Source organism: Balaenoptera musculus, chromosome 3, assembly GCF_009873245.2.
Source record: "Balaenoptera musculus isolate JJ_BM4_2016_0621 chromosome 3, mBalMus1.pri.v3, whole genome shotgun sequence".
Classification (NCBI taxonomy): domain Eukaryota; kingdom Metazoa; phylum Chordata; class Mammalia; order Artiodactyla; family Balaenopteridae; genus Balaenoptera; species Balaenoptera musculus.
The window spans coordinates 33,531,195-33,555,195 of NC_045787.1; the positions used below are offsets into that span (position 1 = coordinate 33,531,195).

The 24,001-nt window shown below is 38.2% G+C and overlaps 1 protein-coding gene across 4 annotated transcripts in view; it reads right to left on the reverse strand.

The window, feature by feature from the left end:
- The window catches only part of OXCT1 (3-oxoacid CoA-transferase 1), a 138,095-nt gene that overhangs the window by 22,889 nt on the left and 91,205 nt on the right, over positions 1–24,001 (reverse strand). For all 4 annotated transcript variants that reach the window (XM_036846905.1, XM_036846906.1, XM_036846908.1 and 1 more), the window contains exon 14: positions 8,047–8,136. In XM_036846905.1, the coding sequence (XP_036702800.1) occupies positions 8,047–8,136 (90 nt within the window). The remainder of the gene's footprint in view (positions 1–8,046; positions 8,137–24,001) is intronic.

Sequence of the window (24,001 nt, forward strand, 5' to 3'; positions counted from 1 at the left end):
CCATGACTGTCACATCACTATGATGATTGATGTGGTACCCAGAAAAGAAAAATGGGATTTGCTAAAGAAAGAAATTCAAGTTACACAGAATAAAAGGACAAGATGATGATGACATTACTCACACTGAGTTTATCCTCACGGGATATTTTTGGCCTTTACACAGCACCTATTTGGTAGGGGTCCCAGCAATCCATATAGGACTTCAGTGGAAAGGCTCAGCTAGCTCTGAAGCAGAGAATCGTTGCTGTTACAAATGGTTTTTATATGTGGATGTAATAACAGTTTGTGGTTACACAGGCACATTCTCAGGGGAAGACTAGCCAAATGAGACAATAGATACAGCAAGCCATTTCCCTGAAAATAGTCTTCAGGGCTTTGAGATCTTAGAATAGAAGGCCATTTTTCTTCAATATAATACAAAAATCTTTATCATGGCCTTTTATTTTCTCTCTAAAGACTGCATCCTATGGTCTCTAGACTAAGGATGGCAGAGCCCAGGACTGAGCAGGAATTATTTTCTCTTTCCATCCATGAATTGCTGTGATACCTTAGAAAGCCGCTCTTAGTGTTAGCTTTCCTATCAAGAACTATGGATACTCAAGGTCACAGAATTTAAAGTTATTTGCTTAATTAAATTCGGTGAGATATTTTAAAGTGTTTATTGGTCGATGGACTGTGTTCTGCTATTTTCTTCCGTTATAACATTTTTTTTGCAGGCATGTCCATCATTAAAGGACAAATAAAAAAGACAAAACCATGTAAGCATTTCTATTTTTAATTGTGAATATCGTTTTTTCCCAAACTATCCTAGCCACGAAATAGTCTCATTAACAAATGATAAAATACCTGACAAGCTTTTATGAATGGAAAAAAAATTAAACCAGATGAAACTATGTTAATTACGAATTATCCTAACAAAAGAATACTTTATCTTGGGATACTTTTCAATGTTGCTGAAAATTATCTCAAGGATGCTTCCAAGAAAGCATTTTTTAAAAACTCTTTTATATTTGCTGGCTTTTGGTAACACATTTGGTCCAAAATGAAAAGGATTAATAAATCTCATTTACTTTTTATAATTCCTCTGCACAAAAAGCAAAGACAAGGTAAAACAGTATTCAAGATTTCTATATGACACTGCTATCAGATACGAATTGGACTTAATAAAAATATTATTCACAAAGATTTATTCTCAACTTCATAACAAAAAAATGATACAAATGAGCTTATTTACAAAACAGAAACACAGACTCACAGACCTAGAGAATGAATTTATGGTTACCAGGGGGGGAAGGCTGTGGAGGGATAGATTGGGAAGTTGGGATTGACATGTACACATTGCTACACTTAAAATAGATAAACAAGAATCTACTGTATAGCACAGGGAACTCTGCTCAATATTTTGTAATAACCTAAATGGGAAAAGAATTTGAAAAAGAATAGATACATGCATACATGTAACTAAATCACTTTGCTGTACATCTGAAACTAATACAACATTGTTAATCAACTATACTCCAATATAAAAATTAAAAAATAAATTAAAAATAAATTAAATTACATTTTTAAAAAAGCAAAGACAAGGTAAAAGAGTATTCAAGATTTCTATATGACACCTTCGCTATCTGATACAGATTGGACTTAATAAAAAATATTATTCACAAAGATTTATTCTCAACTTCATAACAATATAATTATGACTCTTTCTATCCTTTAGAATCCAGACCTCCTACTGTAATAAAAATAAAAACTAAGCCTGTTTTAGAAATAGAGCTCTCATTTATGTTCTCAAAAATAGGTACCGGAGCTTTGCCTGTTTCCAATAAATGAAAACTATGACTGAATTTCTTTGTTTTTGTGCTCTGAGAGTTATACCCTTAGGAACACATTTCCAGTACACAATACTAAGAACAAAACACTTTCCTTTATATTGTTAGTGGTGACGGTATTTGCCAGACAGAAAAGTTTAGTAACAGAAAACGGAGGGGCTGGATACATAGGCTCTCAGTTTGCTTTTGCTCTTTATTTTCTACTTGACTTTTATTGGAATGTTTAACCCCTATGAAATTTGGTTGGTTTACTTCTGGAAGGGAAACAATAAGACCTACCTCACAAGAGTATTGTAATGATAAAATAAAGGCAATAAACATGTAACTGCTTGGAAAAAGTTAAAAGTGCTCTATATGTTCAAAGTAACATTATTATTTGAAGAACTAATGAATTCAACAATTATTGATTCCTAATATGCACCAGGCATGATTTTCCTCAGTTGTTATGATAGAAAGAGCCCCTGCCCTCATGGAACTTACATTCTAGTGAAGAAAGGAGATGAAGAATCATCAGAAGCGGGGGGAATTCTGTTTTGTATAATAGTCAGGGAAAGCTTCTCTGGTATTCTCAGCAGAGACCTGAGTGAACGGAGGAAGTGAGCCATGTAGATATCTGAGGAAGAGCTTTCCAGGCATAGAGAATAATAAGTGCAAAGGCCCTGAGGCAGGAGGATGCTTGGAATGTTCCAGAAACTTACAGGAAAAGAGTCTGGCTGGAGCTCAGTGGGCAAGTGGGAGAATCCTAGTAGGTGGAGTCAGAGAGGTACTGGGATTGAAGCTGACAAGCCAGGGAGGGCCTTAGGGACAAAGTGTAAGGAACTCTGAACTTGAATCTAAGGGAGATGGGAAGCTGTGGAGGGTTTCTGAGCCCAGGAAGAAGTGTTATAACATGATTTATATTTTTAAAACATCATTCCTACCACTGTGTGGAGAATAGACTCTGTGTGTGTGTGTGTGTGTGTGTGTGTGTGTGTGTGTGTGTATTTCCACCCAACTCTTCTCCCTTTGCTCTCTGACAACAGGGACCTAATTGTAAATCCCTCAGCATGCGCTGCCCTTTCACACCCCAGTGCCTATTCCCTTGACCTGCAACACACTAGTCCCTTCAAACCCTGCCCCATCCTTCAGATCTCCATGCAAATGCTACATCCCATGGGAAGCACTCTGTTTTGTACACTCTTCTATTTTAAGTATCGGTTTCTATGACTCTATCCCCATAAGACTCTGACCTGCCTAAAGGAAGGACTATGCCTTTCTCTTTTTCATTTCCTCAGACTCTATCATAGTGCCTGACACACAGTAGGCCTTCAATAAATATTTGATGCCTGCATAAACAAGTAAATTAACATACTCACATAAGATAATTCTGCCAAATTTCAAGACAAAGCCTCAAAGAATATTCATTTGGTCATTCATCGTGTCTAGAGGATGGAAGACGCTAAGCCAGCAAATTCATAAAATGTTGGCTCATTTATATATCATCGTGTAGAGGTAGGAGTGAGTCAGATAAAGGGGGAAGGGGAACAGAATGTGGAAACGTCTAACAACAGGAAACAACATGAATGTGGAGATCCTAGCAGAACTGAAGCCCTGGAAACAAGGATAAAGTAGGTTGCTGGGGAGCTGATGACAGAAGGCTGGGAGGCTAAGGTGAACTAAGTAATGTGGACCTAACTCGATCTAGCTTTAGTTTGAGACCAGTCACTTTGGCAGTGGTGTGCTTGATTACCAGGAAAGAGTGTCAGTCTGGCAGGAGGAGGACCTTTGGGATGCTGCAACGGTGACCTATGTAGAAGTGACAGGGACCTAAACAAGTAGAAATCCACAGGATGGAGCAGATCACAGGGGTATTGTAGATGCAATATGTACAGTGATTGGTGTAGTGGGAGGGGCAGAAACTCCACGAGTACCTTTCCAGCGGGGGGCTGGGAGATCATCACTTCTCCAGTTGAGCTAGCAGATGGAAGATTTTTAGGGGAAACGATGATGATTTCACTTGTATAAGTGCTGCGGTTGAGGTAGCTATGGATCAACCAGGTGGAGGTGTCTAATAGGGAAAAACTACAGTTACAGAGCTCATTAGAGAATTCCAGGGTGGAAATAAGGATTAGGGAGCCACTGAGTGAAAAATAATAGTTGGTGCCAAAGATTTAGAAAGCACCCAAGAAAGGTGCAGAGGGTGAGAAGTACAGAGGGCCAAGGATGAAGTTATGAGGAGTCCTGGCAGGAACTGATAAAGAAAAGGATGGGGCAGCTAGGGATCTAGGTTGGTGGGGCAGCTCTGCAGGCCTCAGCACGTGGTTTACAACTTTGGTTCCAAGGCTGCTGTTGCAGTTAAGGCCTTTCTCAGAAGGCTAGAGGGGGACAAAAAACAGTCCAATGAAATCGGCTTTCTCTTTAAGGACATGACCCAGAAATTGCACAAATGCTCAAATCCCATTGACTTAAACTTGGTCACATAGATGCATCTACACGCAAGGGAATCTGGGAAATGTAGTCTGTCACTGGGTTACTCTGTGTCCAACTAAAACATGGGAAGATTCTAATACAAAACGGAAGAAGAGGAGATGGGTACTAAGGGGCACAATTCTCAGATTGTTTTCTTTTAAATATTTTGCTGGTATCTATCTCAACAGGGACAGCTTTGACCAGGGAAAATGAAAAAAGGGAAAGAGGTAATTCTGAAACCTGAAGCTTTCAGAAAAGGGCAGGTGTGGATGGGAACTTAGGTGAGGATGCAGCATGGTATGACATGATGAACACGACTAGACCAAACTGAGGGAAACTCCTAGCTCTGCCACTTACCTGGACAAGTTTCTTACCTGTCTACATTCCAGCCTTACATCAGAGGGTCGCTGAGAGGTTTATAGATCCAGTATGTACAATGCCACACACAGGGCCTCACACCTAGTAAAGACTCAAACTCCTACTCCTTTCCTTCATTTCTCCCAATTTTTAGAGGGCAAAAGAAGGACACGCCAAGAGATCAAAAGGAGCTTAAGTAAGAAGGTGGCTAGACACCAAAAACTCTGCCTACTTTGCAATTTTGCCTGGAACCCTGATGTCTAAGCTTAAATGAAAGCCACACTCCAAGGCCAGTCTGACGCCAGTGCCTGCCACATGTCTCCAGAAGCATTTTTAAGGCAAGGGAAATGTTATGCTGGTTACTCTAGATCAACACAAGCAGGCAGCCAGGTTTCAAATACCAGAAGCTGCTGGCTGCTTGCAAAGACTTGCAAGGAAAGAGTTTCCTTTGTCTGATTAAAGCAACATTTTCAAAGGTCAGGTAATGCTATATTTATAAGTGACCTGCATCTGTAACCCTATAGACAAAGAAAAGGAGCAAAAAAAAAAGCTGCACCTGAAAGCCAGTTGATTGCTCCACCCACTTACTGGGGAAAAAAAAAAATCAGCAGCACAGGAATACAAGATTATATTTCTTTTCTCAGGTTTTAATCTTTCACTGCAAACTTTCTACTCTGTGTCTTAGAAAACTCTGGGGATTCTCCCCCTAGGCTGTTCACTTACTCATAAGGCAGCAGAAGTTACCTGGCATGTCTAAAAGAACAGGTCATTAACTGGAGAGGCCATCAGGAGTGAAAGACCTCGCCTCCCTATTTCCTTTCCAACCTCTACCAACCTTTAGGCAGACAAAAGATGCAGGAAAGAAGTGGTGAGGTCCCCGTGTTCCCTTGAGTTGGGCCAGTAACAGTAAGTCCAGGTGAACAATATACAGTAGCAACCACACATTCTGGGACCAAGAGTACAAAGTGAAGATGGCAAGAAAAGAAACTTCTGTTGGTTAGTTTTCAAGGTTATCTAACTATTAAGTATAAACACATCAATATTATTATTTTAATCACAAATATATTTTTTGTTAGTTTGTTCAAATGAAAGTATGTAGGGAAAAATATCTAACTTCAGTTCTGGTCTAAAACTTAGTGCCAATTTCCCCACTGAGAGAAGACAAAGAAGAAATGCTAAAAAACATTATCTTGCTTCTATGAAAAGCTTTAAGAAGGGACTTCTAATCGGAAGTCTGAAGCACCATTTTTCCTGTGTCAGAAATTCCAGCTGAGGAGAAAGAAAACACTTTGGGGAAAAAAAGAGACAGAAATACAGGCCCAATGTTTTGAAAACGAATGCACAAAAATAATCTGAAATGAGTCGGACTTCAGTGCCTATGTGTCAACATTAAAGTAACAACAAAAGGAAAGTCGGAAAGAGTTTTCTCCAAATGGACATTGTTCCAGAAAAGCTTTGGATTTGATTTGCATGCGTGGCATCCTTTTGCCTCTGAAATGAAGTATTTTGGATGCTTTTGCCAGGCATCGCTCAGTAGTCACCTGTGTTGGTTTCATTTCTATTGTTCCATATTTATGCTTCACTGCTCACTTCACTGTTTACTAGGCAATTTATGATAATTTCATATTTATTACAGTTTTCACAATGAAACTGTTTCATGGCACCCATCACTCTGTAACAGAACTCCCCATGGGAAGCAAGTCAGATGCAAATCTTCCAGACCCACACTCTCCCACAATGCTGCATCACAAAATAAAAAAGGGCAAACGAACTACCACTTCCAGTCAAAATAGCAGGTATCAAGGTGGAAACAGGTAGCTTTTGTTTTAAAACTAAGAATTATAAAGGAGAATGAGCAAAGGTATAGAGGGTGAAGAGGGTACCTGCCACCCAATATCAACTTTGCAAATCATCAGAAGCCCAGGGATTCAGGTGGGGAAGGCAATTAAGCTCAGTTGGTTCAAAGACAATGACTTGGAATAGGAAGAAAGTCATAGTGATAGCTCGGTATTTAGAAGACTAGGCTGTGGAGTCAGAGGTACCCAGGCCAAATCTCACTTCCACTAGTTATGTGACCTCAGGCAAGTTACTTAACCTCTCTGAAGCTCTGTGTCTGGACCCACAAAAATACTTATATCAAGTTCATGGGCTTTTACAGGCAAACATACACAGAGAGCTTAGGGTGCTGTTCGTGCACAGTAAACTCAATGAATGGGAGCCATCACTATTATAGGCTAATGATATCATCATCATCACCATTAAATGTAAGTGCCATGCAGTCAATGATTCTTGTCTAGTATTGGTCATTGCTAAATTCCAGCAGTGCCCAGCACACAATAGGTATTCAATAAACACTCAATGATTTATCAAAATAAAAGTATAATATTCTTCAGAATAGAACACTTGCTATCACCAAGTCCATCATTTTCTAACACCGTCTCAAAACAGCACCTCCACAGACTTGGTAAGAGGCCATATTGTCCACTTGAAAATAACTGCTGTTAAAAACCCACATTCTGTTGTGTTTTTCATTTTGCACAGAGATAGCAACCACTATAATCATCTTTAAACCTGAATCAGAGAATTCCCTGGTGGTTCAGTGGTGATGACTCTGTGCTTCCACTGCAGGGGGCATGGGTTCGATCCTTGGTTGGGGAACTAAGATCCTACATGCCACTGGGTTTGGCCAAAAAAATAAAAATAAAATAAAAATATCTATATACCTGAATCAACACATCTGCCCTCACATCTTTTCACTTTTTTTTTTTTTTTTTTTTTTTGTAAATTATGAGTGAGGCTGACAAAGAGATTCCTTCTCTCATTTTTTATTTGGTTTCTTTCTTTTTTTTTTTTTTAATTTTTATTTATTTATTTATTTATGGCTGTGTTGGGTCTTCGTTTACTGTGCGAGGGCTTTCTCTAGTAGCAGCAAGCGGGGGCCACTCTTCATCGCGGTGCGCGGGCCTCTCACTATCGCGGCCTCTCCTGTTGCGGAGCACAGGCTCCAGACACGCAGGCTCAGTAATTGTGGCTCACGGGCCCAGCCGCTCCACGGCATGTGGGATCTTCCCAGACCAGGGCTCAAACCTATGTCCCCTGCATTGGCAGGCAGACTCTCAACCACTGCGCCACCAGGGAAGCCCCTTTTCACTGCTTTTGAAGACATTATAGCTTTTACTTTTAATATGTGTGTGAGGCAAATAATCAAAGTACACCCTGATGTTTGCTTCAAAGTTAAAACAAACATTTAGCTGAATGATAATAAATAATGGCCTTTATTTGTAATGTTTTTCTCTAAAATATAAACGCTATCAAGTTGAGTGATCCAGAGAAAACAATAAAAACAATGGTCGCATGACCTGGTGTACAGGATTTCAGTGTAGTGTGAATTTCCAAAAGGAGCTGTCATTACCTTTGCAGAGTGCTCCATGGTGACCACCACTTTGGTTTTGGCACTGGACACTAGATCCATAGCCCCTCCCATTCCTTTCACCATCTTCCCCTGCAAAACAAACAGAAAATAAGAAGTAATTCCTGGGACTTCCCTGGTGGTCCAGTGGTTAAGAATCAGCCTTGCAATGCAGGGGACACTGGTTCGATCCCTGGTTGGGGAATGAAGATCCCACGTGCCGCGGGGCAACTAAGCCTGCGTGCCACAACTAGAGACATACCCGTGCACCACAACGAAGAGCCCACATGACGCAACGAAAGATCCTGCGTGCCTCAACTAATACCTGACGCAGCCAAAAAATAAATAAATATTAAAAAAATAAAAAGAAGAAGTAATTCTTCTTGCAAATTAACTTGCAAGAAGAAGCCGCTGGAATAATTAGTGAGAAAAACTCATTGACCTTCACTGCTTAGTACTTGAGCTTTATGACCTTAATATCCTGTTGCTCTATTATTCTATGGCTGAAGAATAAGTTCAGGATAAATATTTTGATGTTACATTCACTGAGTATGGCTGACATTACTTTGTCAACGCTATATTAGCAATAAGTCAATCATTGGACAAGAAAAAACTTAAGAACCTTTCCAAAATTCTGGGCACATTACTCTTACTACAATAATATGAGACTGAAATCCACATACCCCTGACATTCATTTCTTTCTTTTTAAACATATACTTGGCACCACTGAGTCTTCAATCACAGACACTTTCTAAAGCACTCTCTTGGATTTCCTGCAGATTAAAATGCCATTAGGTAATAAACTAAGGCATTAGTGGTGCTTCCCTAGTAATGATTAATATGAAAGGTGGTTCTGTCTTTCTAAAACCTGGCACTTATCTTGCTCTTAGAAAAATACATCAAAACGAAACAAAAAAATATATTTCTGTTAAGCAAAAACAGAAAACAGAAGCAGACTTCAGGATCCTTTCACCAAGACCATTCTATTTTTGTTCATCTGTCCATCTCCTCATTCATTAAACATTTACCAACCACCTTCTCTGTGCCACACACTCTGAATAATTCCCACTGTCCAGTCTGTCTCCTGGTTACAGAGTTTTGGAAAAAGTAAGTGTCCCCAGAGATGATGAAATAAATTCTTACTCAAGTAGACTGAAGAGAAATGTTTCTAACACTGAAACCTCCTGAAAATTTAATTTATTTCTTCTTGCAAGTCCTCTTGCTGATTTAACAGTAAACTCTTCCAGGGCTTTCAGCTCCTTTCCCATAATTTCATAGCTTTAAGGAAATCGGGCAATACACTCACACCTGGCTTTAAAACACGGTCTCAAATCCCCTGATTTCAGAAACATTTTAGAGGTCAGTGCAACACTGCATGAACATGAATTATATGGGCAGTATAAAACAAAGGAGTAAGTAGTCGGGATATCTTCATGGTTTGGAGCTTGCCACTAAATGACATTGGGAAGCAGCTGGCAATGGTTGGGAGGTGGAGCAAGAAAGGAGTGGAAGGGACAAAATGAGTCTGTCTTCAGACATGTAAGGTTGTCATGAAGCAGAATATCCATGTGGAAGTGTGTAATTTTATACTTCTATAAGCCATACCGTCATCCTTAGCTGCAATATTAATAAGTAAAGCACCAGGTCATAACATTTCTGAAGAGAACACTGATACTTTATGGTACAAAATATGGATAAGTTAGAGATGGAAGCAATGAATGTCTATCATAAACTCCAATACTAAGGAAGTTTGGGATTTTTAAAACATCAAAAGACACTAAAGCTATTCCATTTAAAAATGTCTCAACATGTTCTTGCTGTGGTGAGAACATCCAGCCAGTCTCAGCTTCCATAGATAGTGTCCTTGGGCAGACTAAGAGTGTAAGTGCCAGAAGAATGAGGAAGCCAAAGAAAACCAGAAACCAAGCTAGTGTGTTAAACATTCCCTGAATTAAAAAAAAAAAAAAAATTCCTTGAATTAGAATATACCACAGGCAAAATTTGTCCCCTGTGACACAATGATACTGGTAAAAGCTTATGACAGCTTCTAACAGGAAGCCATTTTAGGTGAATCTGATGTACATATTTTAAATCATCGTCAGTTATTTAAGAAAGATTTATAGAGCACCAGCTGGGTACATAACACTGCGCTAGCAGGAATATAAAGAGCTATAAAACATGTTGGAAAGAACCATTTCTTTGTGTCTGTTAGAAAGAGCTTTATCCCTTGACTCAATGTAAATGAACAGTCTTCATCACTCAAAAAGATTCAACTGGTCTCATGTCTTGTCTTCAAAGCACACACTACAAATTTCAAAGCACTATTTTGATACTTACATGTTTGTTTCCAAGAGTAAAAAATACACAAGATTAGGTGCAGAACACCTGAGCTCTATTAACCCACTGTGTGACATTTGCAAAACACCAAATCTCTTTGTATTTAGGCTCATTATCTATAATCCAGGAATAAGAATATCTGCCCTATCGTAAAGTTGTTATGAGGAATGGATGTGGAGTAAACAGAAATTTATAAATTTATTGCCTTACATCTTCAGTCAATTCATTTTACTGAGTGTCTAATATGAGCCTGTACTGTACTGGGTGCTGGACTTAGAGATGATCAAGTCAGGCTTCTTTTCTCATAAACTTCATCACTGGGGGAAGGGAAAGCATCCGTGAGTAATTAAAGAGACTTGAACCAAACTTCTTCCCTCTAAAAGAAGCATTCCCCACCTCTCTCTCATCCCCAAGGTAGAGCTAAGTGCCTTTTCCCTGTATCCTTGGCACTACTTGGTATGTAATTCTATCACAGTGAATTTCAACTCTTTTCTTTCTTTCACCGTATTATTATTATTATTGTTATTGCATTATAGGTGCTTAGAAGAATGAGTGGATGAATGGCTTCAAGTAACCATAGGTATGTTCAAGTTCCAGCAGAGCACAGAGGATGCAACTGCTACCTGTGCCTGGAGAGGCAGGAATGGGAGGAAGAGGCTCAGCAGGATGTCACAGAGGAGGTGTTTCCAAAGGGAGTCTGCCAGATGGGGAAGAGAACAGCAGGGTCTCCTAAGAGAAAGCATTTCTAGCAGGTTAACCGGAAAACCTCCAAGTATTTGGTTTTTGTATTTTTTAAGTAAGTTCATTGTATTAGAAAAAGAAATGAAAACATTTTCTTCCATTTCAATTCCCAAGTGATTTCTGAAACAGAATCAATTACTAAAGGAAAATAATTTATTCTATCTATACCAGAAGAAAAAAAAGAGATATAAGACGTCTTCTCTGAAGCAAGTGGGAAATTCAACACCACCTTTCAGCCTGGCTCAGCAGGCACTCTTCTGGGAATCAACTACTTACATATCCCAGTTCTCTACTGCAGCTGGGGTAGCCATGTGCCTGAGTGCTAGACAATGGAAGAGAGGGAGGTGCTACCTGTGGTTTCAGGCTCTGGCCCATAAAAACCTCTCACGTGTAATCCTTCACGCTCCTTCACCTTCTGCAATCTGGACACTGACATCCAAGGTGTCCTCGCAGATGACTGAGCTTCCCTCAGGCTGGGTCCTTAAATGACCATGTGTAGCAGAGCCCACTTACTCAGAAACACACTGCATTGCTCAATATGAGTGAAAAACACAGGGTGCTAAACCACTGAAATTGGGAGGCTTATTTGTTACAGCAGCTGGTGTGACTAATACAGTGGTGTGTTGCCCAAATGAACTCTATGGAAGGGAGAGAATTCTGTGTAGAATTAGAACTGTTACAGCTGCATAACAGAGGGGGGACCTGAGAAGGCCTCTTGAGATGTTTTACCACTGCTCTTTGAGGGAGGTGACTATGCCAGATACTGTCCTCGGCACTGTTTATCTACCTCTTTATCCAAATGTCCAGCACACTGCTTGACATTTGATAGAGCTGAGATACAGATCTTACCTCCGTTTTCATCTCCCTCCCAGAAACCCAACATCCTAATCAATATACAAAATAAAAAGCTGATAAAAGAGAGAAGTTAAGGAGCTAAAAATATATCTTTAAATAAATCTCAAGAGAGAAAAGTGATATGGAGAAAAAATAGGCCTATAATGAAGAGGAGATTATGGTCATGATTGAAGCACTGGGCAAGGGTGACACAAAGTGTGGCTTTCTTTTAAATCTCATCAGCAAACATACATTTCTTGAATGGGGCAACTTTAGTTCTGAAATGTATTCTGGCTAGCATAATGGAGAGATGATTGCTGGATACTCATTTCATAGCCAACTCATTTTTTTGCAGTTAAGGACTGACTCTGACATCAAGTACGGAAAGAATACTGCAATAAAATGCACTAGAATGCTGCATCCTGTACTATGACAATTACAAAACTTTTCTAAAAAGATACTGACTCAACTGTTATCCTCCATTCACAAATATTTTCAGGGTCTCTTATGAACCAGGAACTAAGATAAGAATTAGGAATAAAAAATGAACATGATCGGGGCTTCCCTTGTGGCGCAGTGGTTGAGAATCTGCCTGCCAATGCAGGGGACACGGGTTCGAGCCCTGGTCTGGGAAGATCCCACATGCCACGGAGCAACTGGGCCCGTGAGCCACAACTACTGAGCCTGAGCGTCTGGAGCCTCTGCTCCGCAACAAGAGAGGCCGCGATAGTGGGAGGCCCGCGCACCGCGATGAAGAGTGGCCCCCGCTCGCTGCAGCTGGAGAGGGCCCTCGCACAGAAACGAAGACCCAACACAGCCAAAAATAAAAATAATAAATAAATAATAAATAAAAAATTAAAAAAAAAAGAACATGATCATCTACCTTTTTTCTAGAAAATATATTTAAACCAAAATCAATATTTTAAATATATTTTTATTTACTTTGATCCTATTTCCTAATATCAGAATTTTAAAGAAAGTGAAAGAAATTGTTAAAATGCCATTTAAAATAGAACATAAAACATACTGAAAATGATTCTTGCCATCATCTTTATCATTAGTATATAAATAGTAATGGCTTATTTTCAAATTTGTTACCTCTAAATATTCTGCTCTTAAGTGAGAAACAATGTACAATCTACAGAAACAATTTTTAAATCATTTTAAACTAATGCTATGTGCCCTACTGGAAAATGTGAATCAACTGTAAGAAAAAGGGAAAAATAGCTGTGATTTATTTATAAAACTAGGGCTTGTTGTTCAATATTAAACACCAGAGCATTAAGTATCCACCTCAATCCAAATGTAAGCCTCTTTATTTCTGTCTCACTTTCCCATTATTAAAAAATGTTCTGGGCTTCCCTGGTGGCGCAGTGGTTGAGAATCTGCCTGCCAATGCAGGGCACACGGGTTCGAGCCCTGGTCTGCGAAGATCCCATGTGCCGCGGAGCAGCTGGGCCCGTGAGCCACAACTACTGAGCCTGCGTGTCTGGAGCTCCGCAACAAGAGAGGCCACAATAGTGAGAGGCCTGTGCACCGCGATGAAGAGTGGCCCCCGCTTGCCATAACTAGAGAGAGCCCTCGCACAGAAACGAAGACCCAACACAGCCAAAAATAAATAAATAAATAAATAAAATTAAAAAAAAAAAAAAAGTTCTAAGAAAGAAAGCGGTCTCTAAACATGTTTCTAGCTAAAGAGCAAGAGAGAGGGAAAATAAAAACATGATATCAACATTTCTTTAAATACAAAGAGAGGTTATAAAAGATTTTAAAAATTTGCCTTGGTTTAGCAAAGTTATAACAAAGGTACAGCAGAATATTTCTCTTTTCTGTTATACTTTGTATTCAAAACCAAGAAAAATGTGATGTTCCTTTCCAAGTTTAATTGTATTTCCCAGGACAGGTGACCTGATCATGTAAACCAATTAATATGTAACTAGAAATATAATAATATCTTTATTGCTAAGTAAGTTAACAAAATTGCTTATAACTAGTATCAGTTATCAATCATAATATGGGCTAAAAAAAAAAGCACGTCAAAAGAGCAGTACTTGGATAAATTCAAAATTTCATTTCAGTAAGCGCCGTTGCTCCTGTTCTCTCCGAGCTCTTGTTTCAATTATCCCCTCTTCACAGCTCCTCCCCCCTCCCCCTCTCCACAGCCCCTCTCTATAGACTCTTCAACACACTGAAGTCCAGTTTCTCCTTGACCATGCCCTTGGAGTGAGAACTACTCAATCCAGTCTCTAATATTTAATCATTTGATTCAGTACACACTTTGTAGGTTTACTTTATACATTCCTGAACCTTTCTACTACATTTTACACTGTGTTCCATCAACATCTGTAACTTCTCTATACTCATCGGCTTCCATGGTACAATACCTCCTACCTTGAGGCTTTCAGGCTCCTTTCTAGCATCCTTTTCCCACACCAGCTTTGTGTGTTGGCCAACTTAAAGCTCTGCCCTTGGCCTCCTGCTCTTATTGCCACTTGTTTGTTCTCCACGAGTGACTTCATCTATACGCTTATGATATAAACCGGCCCTGTCTCTGATGATTCCTAAAGCCACATGTCTAGCTCAGATCTTCCCTGAGTTTCAGATTCCAATATCCAAAAACTTCCCAGTCACCCTGTAGCACAATCTGCTGGCTGATTCCCCAAATTGTTTCCTCTTGTTCCTGGGCACAGAGGCCACATTTCCCAGCCGTCCTTGAAGTTAGGATTAGTCATATGAATAAGTTCTGACCAATGGAATGGGGTGGAAGTGATATATAATACTTCTAGAGCTGGACCATAAAAACTTCAAGGACAATGCTCCATGCCCTTGCCTTTTCTGCAAACTACATGTTGAAGATGGTGCAGCCACGGAATGGAAGAAATCTCAATCCCTGAATTACTGCACAGAAGAGAGCTGTCTGCAAATCAGGGATATTCACTTTGGTTCTATGTGAGTGAGAAATAAAAATTTCTGTTATCTTATGTTAATTATTCATGCCTCAACTCAATATGGTCCAAACTAAATTAAGCATCTTTATCAAGGCAAATCTCATCTGCCCATCAATTTCCTATTTCAGTTAGTGGCCAGTCAACCACCTCAGGATCCAAATCAGAAACGTCTTTATCTCTTGCCTCTCCTTCATTATCCGTGTGCAATCAATGAATCACTCAATCACAAAGAACTTCTATTTTCCCAATATTTCTTGAACTTGACTATTTCTCACCCTAGCTAAGATCCTTATGACTTCTCCCTGAGTGGTGTAACATCCCTCCAGTCAACCTATGTCCAGCCTTGTCCCTCTCAAATCTTTCCAACTCATAACCACAAAAATAATCTTCTTAAAATGAGCATTTTATATCATTCCTCTGCTTAAAACTTTTCACTAGTTCCCCAGTGGTTCAGGGTAAAGTCCAAGCACCTCACTCAGTCTGGCATACAAAACCTATGACAGAGTGGCCTGAACCCTCCTCATTTCCTTACGCTCCAGTTCCCATTTCTATTCCAGGAATAGTGAGTTGGTTGTCTACAGCGTATGGCTTCATACTATGTGGTAAGGTCTCACCCTCATTCTATCAGGTGTGCTCCAGCTCACCCTTAACATATCAAATCATGACTACCTCTCCCAGGAAGCATCCGCATGCCTCTGCCCCCACCCCATCAATAAGACAGATTAGGGGCCTCTCTCGGGTGCTCTCACAGCATCCTTGCTTATCCCCACTATAGAGTTTGCCCCATGACCTGCATTAAGATAAGGGCTGATGTTTCACTGGCCAGCAGTGACAAGGCCATCCAGGTAGTTATAACTGAAATTCTTCCTCATGAGAGGCATCCCATCCCCCCTCTAACAAACCATGTCCCACCCACTACTGCCATCTAGCAACTTAAAACACAAGAGCAGGCCTCCAAGACCTATCCAGCTATGACGACCATGTGTTCTGATTGATCACATCTATTCTGATTCATCAGTACCTGTGCACTTAAGAAATCAATTAACTTCAAATAGGACAAATGAACCCTGTTCCTAGCTATTAACGACACTGATGCTCTCCTTTTGCAAAAGTGTCAATACTGCTCAAGGGTGTCTCCATCATTCACTTTTGAAACCTCAACCGCTCCAAGTAAAAAAAAAAATCCCAATCTGTGTAAAATTGATTGCAGGCCATTAACTCTACCTTTGTGCAGGAAATTACTAAGAATTTACTAAGTGAATAGTTAAAAGTATAAAACTTTCACATTTTCTTTTCCTAAGGTATAAGCAATGTATGATGAAGCTTCTTTTGGTTATAAATGAGGCACTTTGGATAGGTTAACTTCTTTGTACAAGGTTAGATAGACTGACTCTCTGATTACTCTATTTGCTGGATTAATAAAATGGACAGCAGGAGAAAAACTCTAAGTTATTCTTAGCTCTGTTGTGAAGCTATAGGTTCAGTTTTCATAGAGTCTATTCATTATTCTTCAAAGATGAAAACAAACATCAAATAACCTGGCTAGGTGAGTTTGCCTTGTTTTATCAGGCCTCCTACAGAAATAGAAAGAGTTTGAGCAAATGCTCCAGGACAGATATAAGGGGATTTGTTTTTACTTAACATGATTAAGTATTATTACTTAATAATGATTAAGTAATGATTATATATTATGTATAAATAAGTTATTTAATTGAATTTATTAAATACAACTAAGCACTGGCGTTTCTGGCCCTGTACATTATCCAGAAACAGGATAGGCACAATATTTAAAAATCCATGGATAAGTTATTTTCTGCATTAAGAACCTCTTCTTTCCATTGGATCACTGAGAGAAATGCATTAGAATCATATGCAATTGCCCCCATGTGACCATGTATGACCTACAAATACAGGAATTTCATATGGTTGGTTCAAACTAATGTTCTAATGGTGGGAACACAGATCCCATTTACTATCACACAGAATTTTTTTAAGGGCTTATATTATTTTTAGGAAATCCCAACAAAAATGACAGCTAAAATACAAACGTAAGGATAACAATCATTTTTATGTGTCTGTATGTACCAAAATATATCAACATCCCTCAACAACTCACTCATATGGAATATGAAATTATTACCATTCCTTTTGGAAACAGGAAATAGTCTTTCTCAGAAATTTTATTTTCTGATTCTTCAAAGGCGTGTGGATTGGTTGGGATGAAGAGGGGGGTTGGTGAGCACAGAACCATGGGCAGAAGCAGACTTGCTCCATCACCTCCTCCCACTGTCTGCAAAGCTCTAAAGAGCACAATTACAGAATTATTATAATTACACAGCCATCTCTGACAGCTGGATGGAATTTTCAGAGAGAGAGACACAGTGACTAAAAGAACATTATTAAGGAATACATCAGAATCATTACCAGTGTTTTTAGCCACAGTAGAAAAGATCAAAAAATGTAGAAGATAATTTAAAAGCTAAACACACACACACATTTAAGAACAATTGTGAAAGAGCATGTTATGAATACTAAATGTAGGTGCTATATTAAGCAAGTTAGAGGGCTAGGTGAAAGAACATAAAACCATTTTGATTCTACAACAAATTAATAAGTAGTCTGTTTATTCCCAAGGTGTCCTCTAGATTCAGCTGATGACCCAGTTTAATGATTGCTAAGTACCCACTGAGAGTTAACAGCTATGAACATTCACAGCGAATTGATAACCCTTTGGTCGTTGGTAGAGAGTCTTTTAATTTCTTTCCTCCTCAGCCAGTCCTAATCTGTAAAATGGGTACCCAGTGCCTCTCAGATGTGAAGACAGTTCTCACCTCTGGTTTGCTAAGACAGCATACCTCACCTTCGGGACTGGGAGAACCGTGGGTAACATCATTCCACAGAGATTCAGATCCTGGGACTAGTATGAGGTCTGAGCCCCAAGAGCAAGAAGCATAGCATCATTGTGAGAATGACCCACTTCTGGGAGCAACACAGAATGCTAAGGAGCCATGTCACTGTGGGTGGGTCCTAGCATCACAGGCATAGGATGGTTTTAGAAATCAATGACACAATTTCTCCTCTGAAGACCTTGGAACTGCAAGTGCATGGAAGGTAAAAATGGCTCTTCCTCAAACTGGGGAGAATGAGGTGGAAACCAAGAACTTTTTCAAACACTGAATCAGGTTACAAAAATTACTTTGGGGGGACTTCCCTGGCGGTCCAGTGGTTAGGACTCTAGGTTTCCACTGAAGGGGGCACGGGATTGATCCCTGGTCGGTGTGGCCAAAAAATTAAAAAAAAAAAAAAAAAAAAGCGTCTATTTAAAAAAAAAATTACTTTGGGGAATTTGCCACAAATATTTTTGAAAGATACATAATGAGGGAAATTGAGAAGCATTAATTTCTATCTTCTTATCTTTTAAAGTCAACTGTGCCAGAGCAAGCTCTTAGATGGTGGGAGGGAGATGGGGGGGTGGAGTGGGGGAATGGTTCTGGGACTAAAAGTGAAAAGTGAAGTGTCTTTAGAGAAAAGTAACAAGTAAAAACAAAAAACAAAAAACACCTTTTTGGTGAACATCTTGATAATGTAGAAATCAAAACACCAAGAACAGAATGAAAAAATAAAAGATATTCTTTTGAAGTAAAATACAAAGAAAAATCAGAAGAGGGTAGAAATATAAACATATAAACTTTAACTTATTTCTTGATATGCCAGTGCTTTAACTCCCTATACTTCATAAGTGACCTTTTAAGTTTCTGATCTTGATGGTTTCAGTAACTTTATCTCTAACTGTCTGTAATACCAGAGACATTACATATATGACAAAACAGTATTAAAAATCAATGTGTTAGCAAAAAACTTGATTATTTCAGACCCATTTTCTATGGAGCCTAAGTTGAGGTACATTTTAAATCTAACACATTCTCAGGTGAGTAGCAAGAGCTACAGTAAGTGAGAAGAATTTTATTCCTTTTACTGCTATAACACCCCGTGGCAGAAATGACTTCGTTCACATTCATCTGGAACTCAGGCATGGCAAATATTTGGAGCTGGGATGTACTAGCTAAAAAAATCATTTTTATTCCCTAGAATGCCATTTTTAGGCTCCACATTTAGAAAGAAACACATTCTCTTGATAACCACCTGAGACATAGCTATTCAGGAAGGAGTTGCTTTTTCCTCTAACCAAAGTGAGCAGGTCTAAAATGGAAAGTTGTTTACCTTTATTATTCAAAACTGTACGAGTGTGGGTTTGCATGCATACATACATTACTTAGCTCTGTCCACTGAGAAGGTTTAGAAGCAATGACGTCCCAGTAGCAATAAGCACACCCAACACCCAGATCTTGGTTTCAAATACCATTCTCAAATAAAAGAAACCAGGGCTCCTTGGAGAAATAGCTGATACTAGGAACATCTTGTAGTAACAGAAAGGAAGTACTCAATGAAAAATAAAAATAATGGAGGTGTATAGGAGCCAACATGAAAAAACTCCCAATGGCCATAGTTGGCACAATTTGAGCATGAAAATAAATAACATGGTATTGGATTATAACTCAAAAACATAAAATATACATGAGCCCATACTGCCATAAACAAATAAATGGTAGAGAAGAGACAAATCTTCTCTCTGGAAGAACTGCAAATAATACATGATACCCCTCTTTTAAGAGATCGTTGAGGGTGGGCTGAATCTACTGACTTGCTTCTAAAGAATAAAGTATGGAAAAGGAAAAATAGTAACTTTATAGTGAACAAACCTGGTAAACAGTACCTTAATCAAGTGATAAAGGTTAATGTCAACAGTGATATCATGTGGATAACCTAAACTCCCTAACTTGATATGAAAAGGACACTTTACAATATAGTATTCTTCTAATACTATTCTAATACTATTCTATAGTATTCTTTCCAAAACCTCAGTCTAATGATGAGAAAAACATCAGGCAAACCCAGACTGGGGAACATTCTGCAGGACATCTGGTCAGTACTTCTCAAGACTATCAAGTCATGAAAAACAATTGGAAAGACTGAGAAAGTGTCACAGACCAGGGAAGACTAGGGAGATGTGACAACAAAGTGCAATATGGTACTCTGAACTGGATCCTGGAAAAGAAAGAGGACATTAATGGAAACAACTGATAAAATCCAGATAGAGTCAGGAGTTTAATTAATACTAATGTACCTGCAAGAACTGTACACTGAAAACTATAAAACATTGATGAAACAAATTTTAAAAGGCACAAATAAATGGAAAGAAACTCTGTGTTCATGAGTTGGGAGACTTAATATTTAAAATGTCCATACTACCCAAAGTAATCTACAGATTCAAAGCAACACCTATCAAAATACCAATGGCATTTTTTAACAGAAATTTTTAAAAATCCTAAAATTTACGTGAAACCCCAAAAGACCCTGAATAGTCAAAGCAATCTTGAGAAAGAAGAACAAAGCTGGAGGCATTATAGTTCCTGATTTCAAAATATATTACAAAGCTACAATAATTAGAAAGGTATGACACTGGCATAAAAACAGACACATAGATCAATGGAACAGAATATAGGGCCCCAAAAGAAATCAACAAATATACAGTCAATTGATCTTCAACACAGTTACCAAAAATATACAACAGAGAAAAGACAGACTCTTCAATAAATGGTGTTGGGAAAACTGGGTATCTGCATGGAAGGAATAAAATTGGGATCTTATAAGGATAACAAAAGGCAACAAAAGCAAAAATAGACAAGGGGGCTACATCAAACTAGAAAGTTTCTGCACAGGAAAGGAAACACTTGACAAAATGAAAAGTAACCTAAGAAATTGGAGACAATATTTGCAAACCACACATCTGATGAGGAGTTAATACCCAAATATATAAGAAACTCCTTAACTCAACAGCAAAAAATCAAATAATCCAACTAAAAAATGCACAAAGGACTTGAATAGATATTTCTCCAAAAAAGACATAACAAATGCCCAACAGGTATATGAAAAGACGCTTATAATCACCAACCTTCAAGGAAATGCAAATCGAAACAACAACGAAGTATTACCTCATACCTATTATCAAAAAAAAAAAGTGTTGACAAGGATATGGAGAAACTGGAACCCTTGAACACTGTTGGTGTGAATGTAAAATGGTGCAGCTGCTAGTGGAAAACAGTATGGAAGTCCCTCACGGTAAAATAAATAGAACAACCAGATGATTCAGCAATCCCACTTTTGGGTATATATCCAAAAGAATTAAAATCAGGATATCGAAAAGATACCTGCACTACAATGGTTATTGAATCATTATTCACAATAGCCGAGATATAGAAACAACCTAAATGTCGATTGACAAATGAATGGATAAAGAAAACATGGTATATACATACAATAGAATATTATTCAGCCCTTAAGAAGGAAATCCTACCATACGTGACAATGTGGATGAACCTAGAGGACATTATACCAAGTGAAATAAGCCATTCACAGAAGGACAAATACTGCGTGATTCCACTTATGGGAAGAGTGGGAAATGTAGAGTTGTTCAATGGGTATAAAGTTTCCATTATACCCGATGAATAAGCTCCAGAGATTGCTACGCAACACAGTGCTTATAGCTAACAATACTGTATTGTTAGGAGGGTAATCTCACATTAAGTGTTCTTACTACAATTAAAAAAAAAAAAAGCTGATTAAACTCCTCCCCCCTCAAATAGTAATGTACTAATGTGTATTTTTTAGTTTTGACAAATGTACCACAGTAATAAAAGATTACAATAATGAGGGAAATCAAGTAAGGGGGATATGAAAACTCTTTGTACTATCTCTGCAACTTTTCTGTAAATCTAAAATTATTCTAAAATACAAAGTTTATTTTTTTAAAACTTCATTATATGGCTTGTTCCTGTGGTTTTTGTTTCTTCATCAAAATGAAAACAATACAGATTAGTTCTCAGATTTCCCTCTGTGAGGGCCTCTCCTACTAACTCTTTTAGCCTATTGCTAAAATGTTTTGCAAAATCTAGACTCTAAAAACAATAAATTTATGACAATTAAATGAATCTGTGCTTTGTTTTTAGCTATGATCTGTTTTCTTGTAGTAAGTGAACTTTATTCCAATACAGAGTACACTAGCTTAACAAAGTCACAATTTAGTATCTGGATAAAGAATAAGAACGATAGTTCTGAGAACTGTATATGTGGGTTTTTCTTTGTTTTTGTTGTTTTAATTTTCTTTTTTCTTTTTACTTTTTGACACCCATTTCTCACACCTCCCACCCCCAACCTCTGGCAACCACCAGCCTGTTCTCTATATCTATAAGCTTGTGTTTTTCATTTTTTAGAGTCCACGTATAAGAGTGATCATATGGTATCTGTCTTTCTCTGTCTGACTTATTTCACTTAGCATAATGCCCTAGAGGTCCATCCATGTTGTCATAAATGGTAAAATTTCATTCTTTTTTTATGGCAGAGTAATATTCCATAGTGTGTGTGTATGTATACATACCACATCTTCTTTATTCATTCATCCATACATGGACATTTAGGTTGCTTCCATATCTTGGCTACTGTAAATAATCCCTCAATGAACATAGAGGTGCATATATCTTTTCTAGTTAGTGTTTTTGTTTTCCTCAGATAAATACCCAAAAGTAGAATTGCTGATTCATATGGTAGTCCTATTTTTAATTTTGGGGGGAACCTCCATACCATTTTCCACAGTTGCTGCACCAACTTACATTCCCATTAACAGTGCACGAGGATTCCCTTTTCTCCACATCCTCACCAGCACTTACTTGTCTTCTTTTTTTTTTTTCCACTCCACATGACTTGTGGGATCTTAGCTCCCTGACCAGGAATCGAACCCAGGCCCACAGCAGTGAAAGCACCGAGTCTTAACCACTGCACTGCCAGGGAATTCCCTTTCTTGTCTTTTTTATAATAGCCATTCTAACAGGTGTGAGGTGATAACTCATGTGGTTAATTTGCATTTCCCTAATGATTAATGATGTTGAGCATTTGTCCCTGTACCTGTTGGCCATCTGCATATTTCCTTTGGAAAAATGTCTATTAATATCTTCTGTTCATTTTTAAATCAGATTGTTTTTCTGCCATTGAATTATATGAGTTCTTTATATATTTTGGATATTAGCCCCTTATCAGACACATGATTTGCAAATAACTCCTCCCATTTGGCAGGTTGCCTTTTCATTTTGTTAATGATTTCCTTTGCTGTGTTTTATTTTTCCAAATAAATATACTTTGCCATCCAAGTCATTATTATTTTGAGAAGCCTGTTCCGATGTTAGATAGCTTAGGTTTCTGATAGAACACTTTTTTCAAAAAATTAAAACATGGTAATGAGGACCTTTTAAAACAATGTTCTGCAACCATATTATTGCAAGTTTGAAAAAGTTAGGACTGGACCTTTGTTTTATGATATATAATTACCTTTTCTACTTTTTACTATTGCTATTTCATTTTTCTTGTTATGGCTTACTTTTTCCATGCTGAGCCTCTTTTAATAAACACAATTTTATGAAGATAATTCCTCATTACATAAACAGTACTTGCAGAAAGTAGATATTATTTAAGTTTCCCTTACACAAAAGACAAAATACAACAATGAAAAGTTAAACAAATTACCTGAAGTTATAAGAACAAATCAGAAAAGAACTGAAGCCTTTCCCTAACTTCTAGAAAAAGGTAATTGAATCCCCATAGAACATGCTTCCTATTTTAAAATGTCCATTATGTTGGACTTATTGCACTATTTTTCTTTCTTATTGTTCCTAATCTGCTGGATGGTATTAATTAATTTAGTTAAGAGACAGACAGCAAGCCCAGAGATGCCCTATGTAGTTTCAGTTTAGACAAAGTCTAAAAATACGTTGGATCCTTTAGGACTAAAATTTAAAAACTTTCCAAATGTGCTTATCAACAAACCATGTATCTTTCACCAACCTGAAAGCCATGATTTAAGAAAATTAAATTTCCTAAAAACTACATGATTATGAGAAGTCACATTCAGGATGGAAAATGTTAGCTGAGTAATAAGTTTATTTTTCATAACGTTCTGGCAGTAAGAAAAACGTTGCATTTTTTAAGG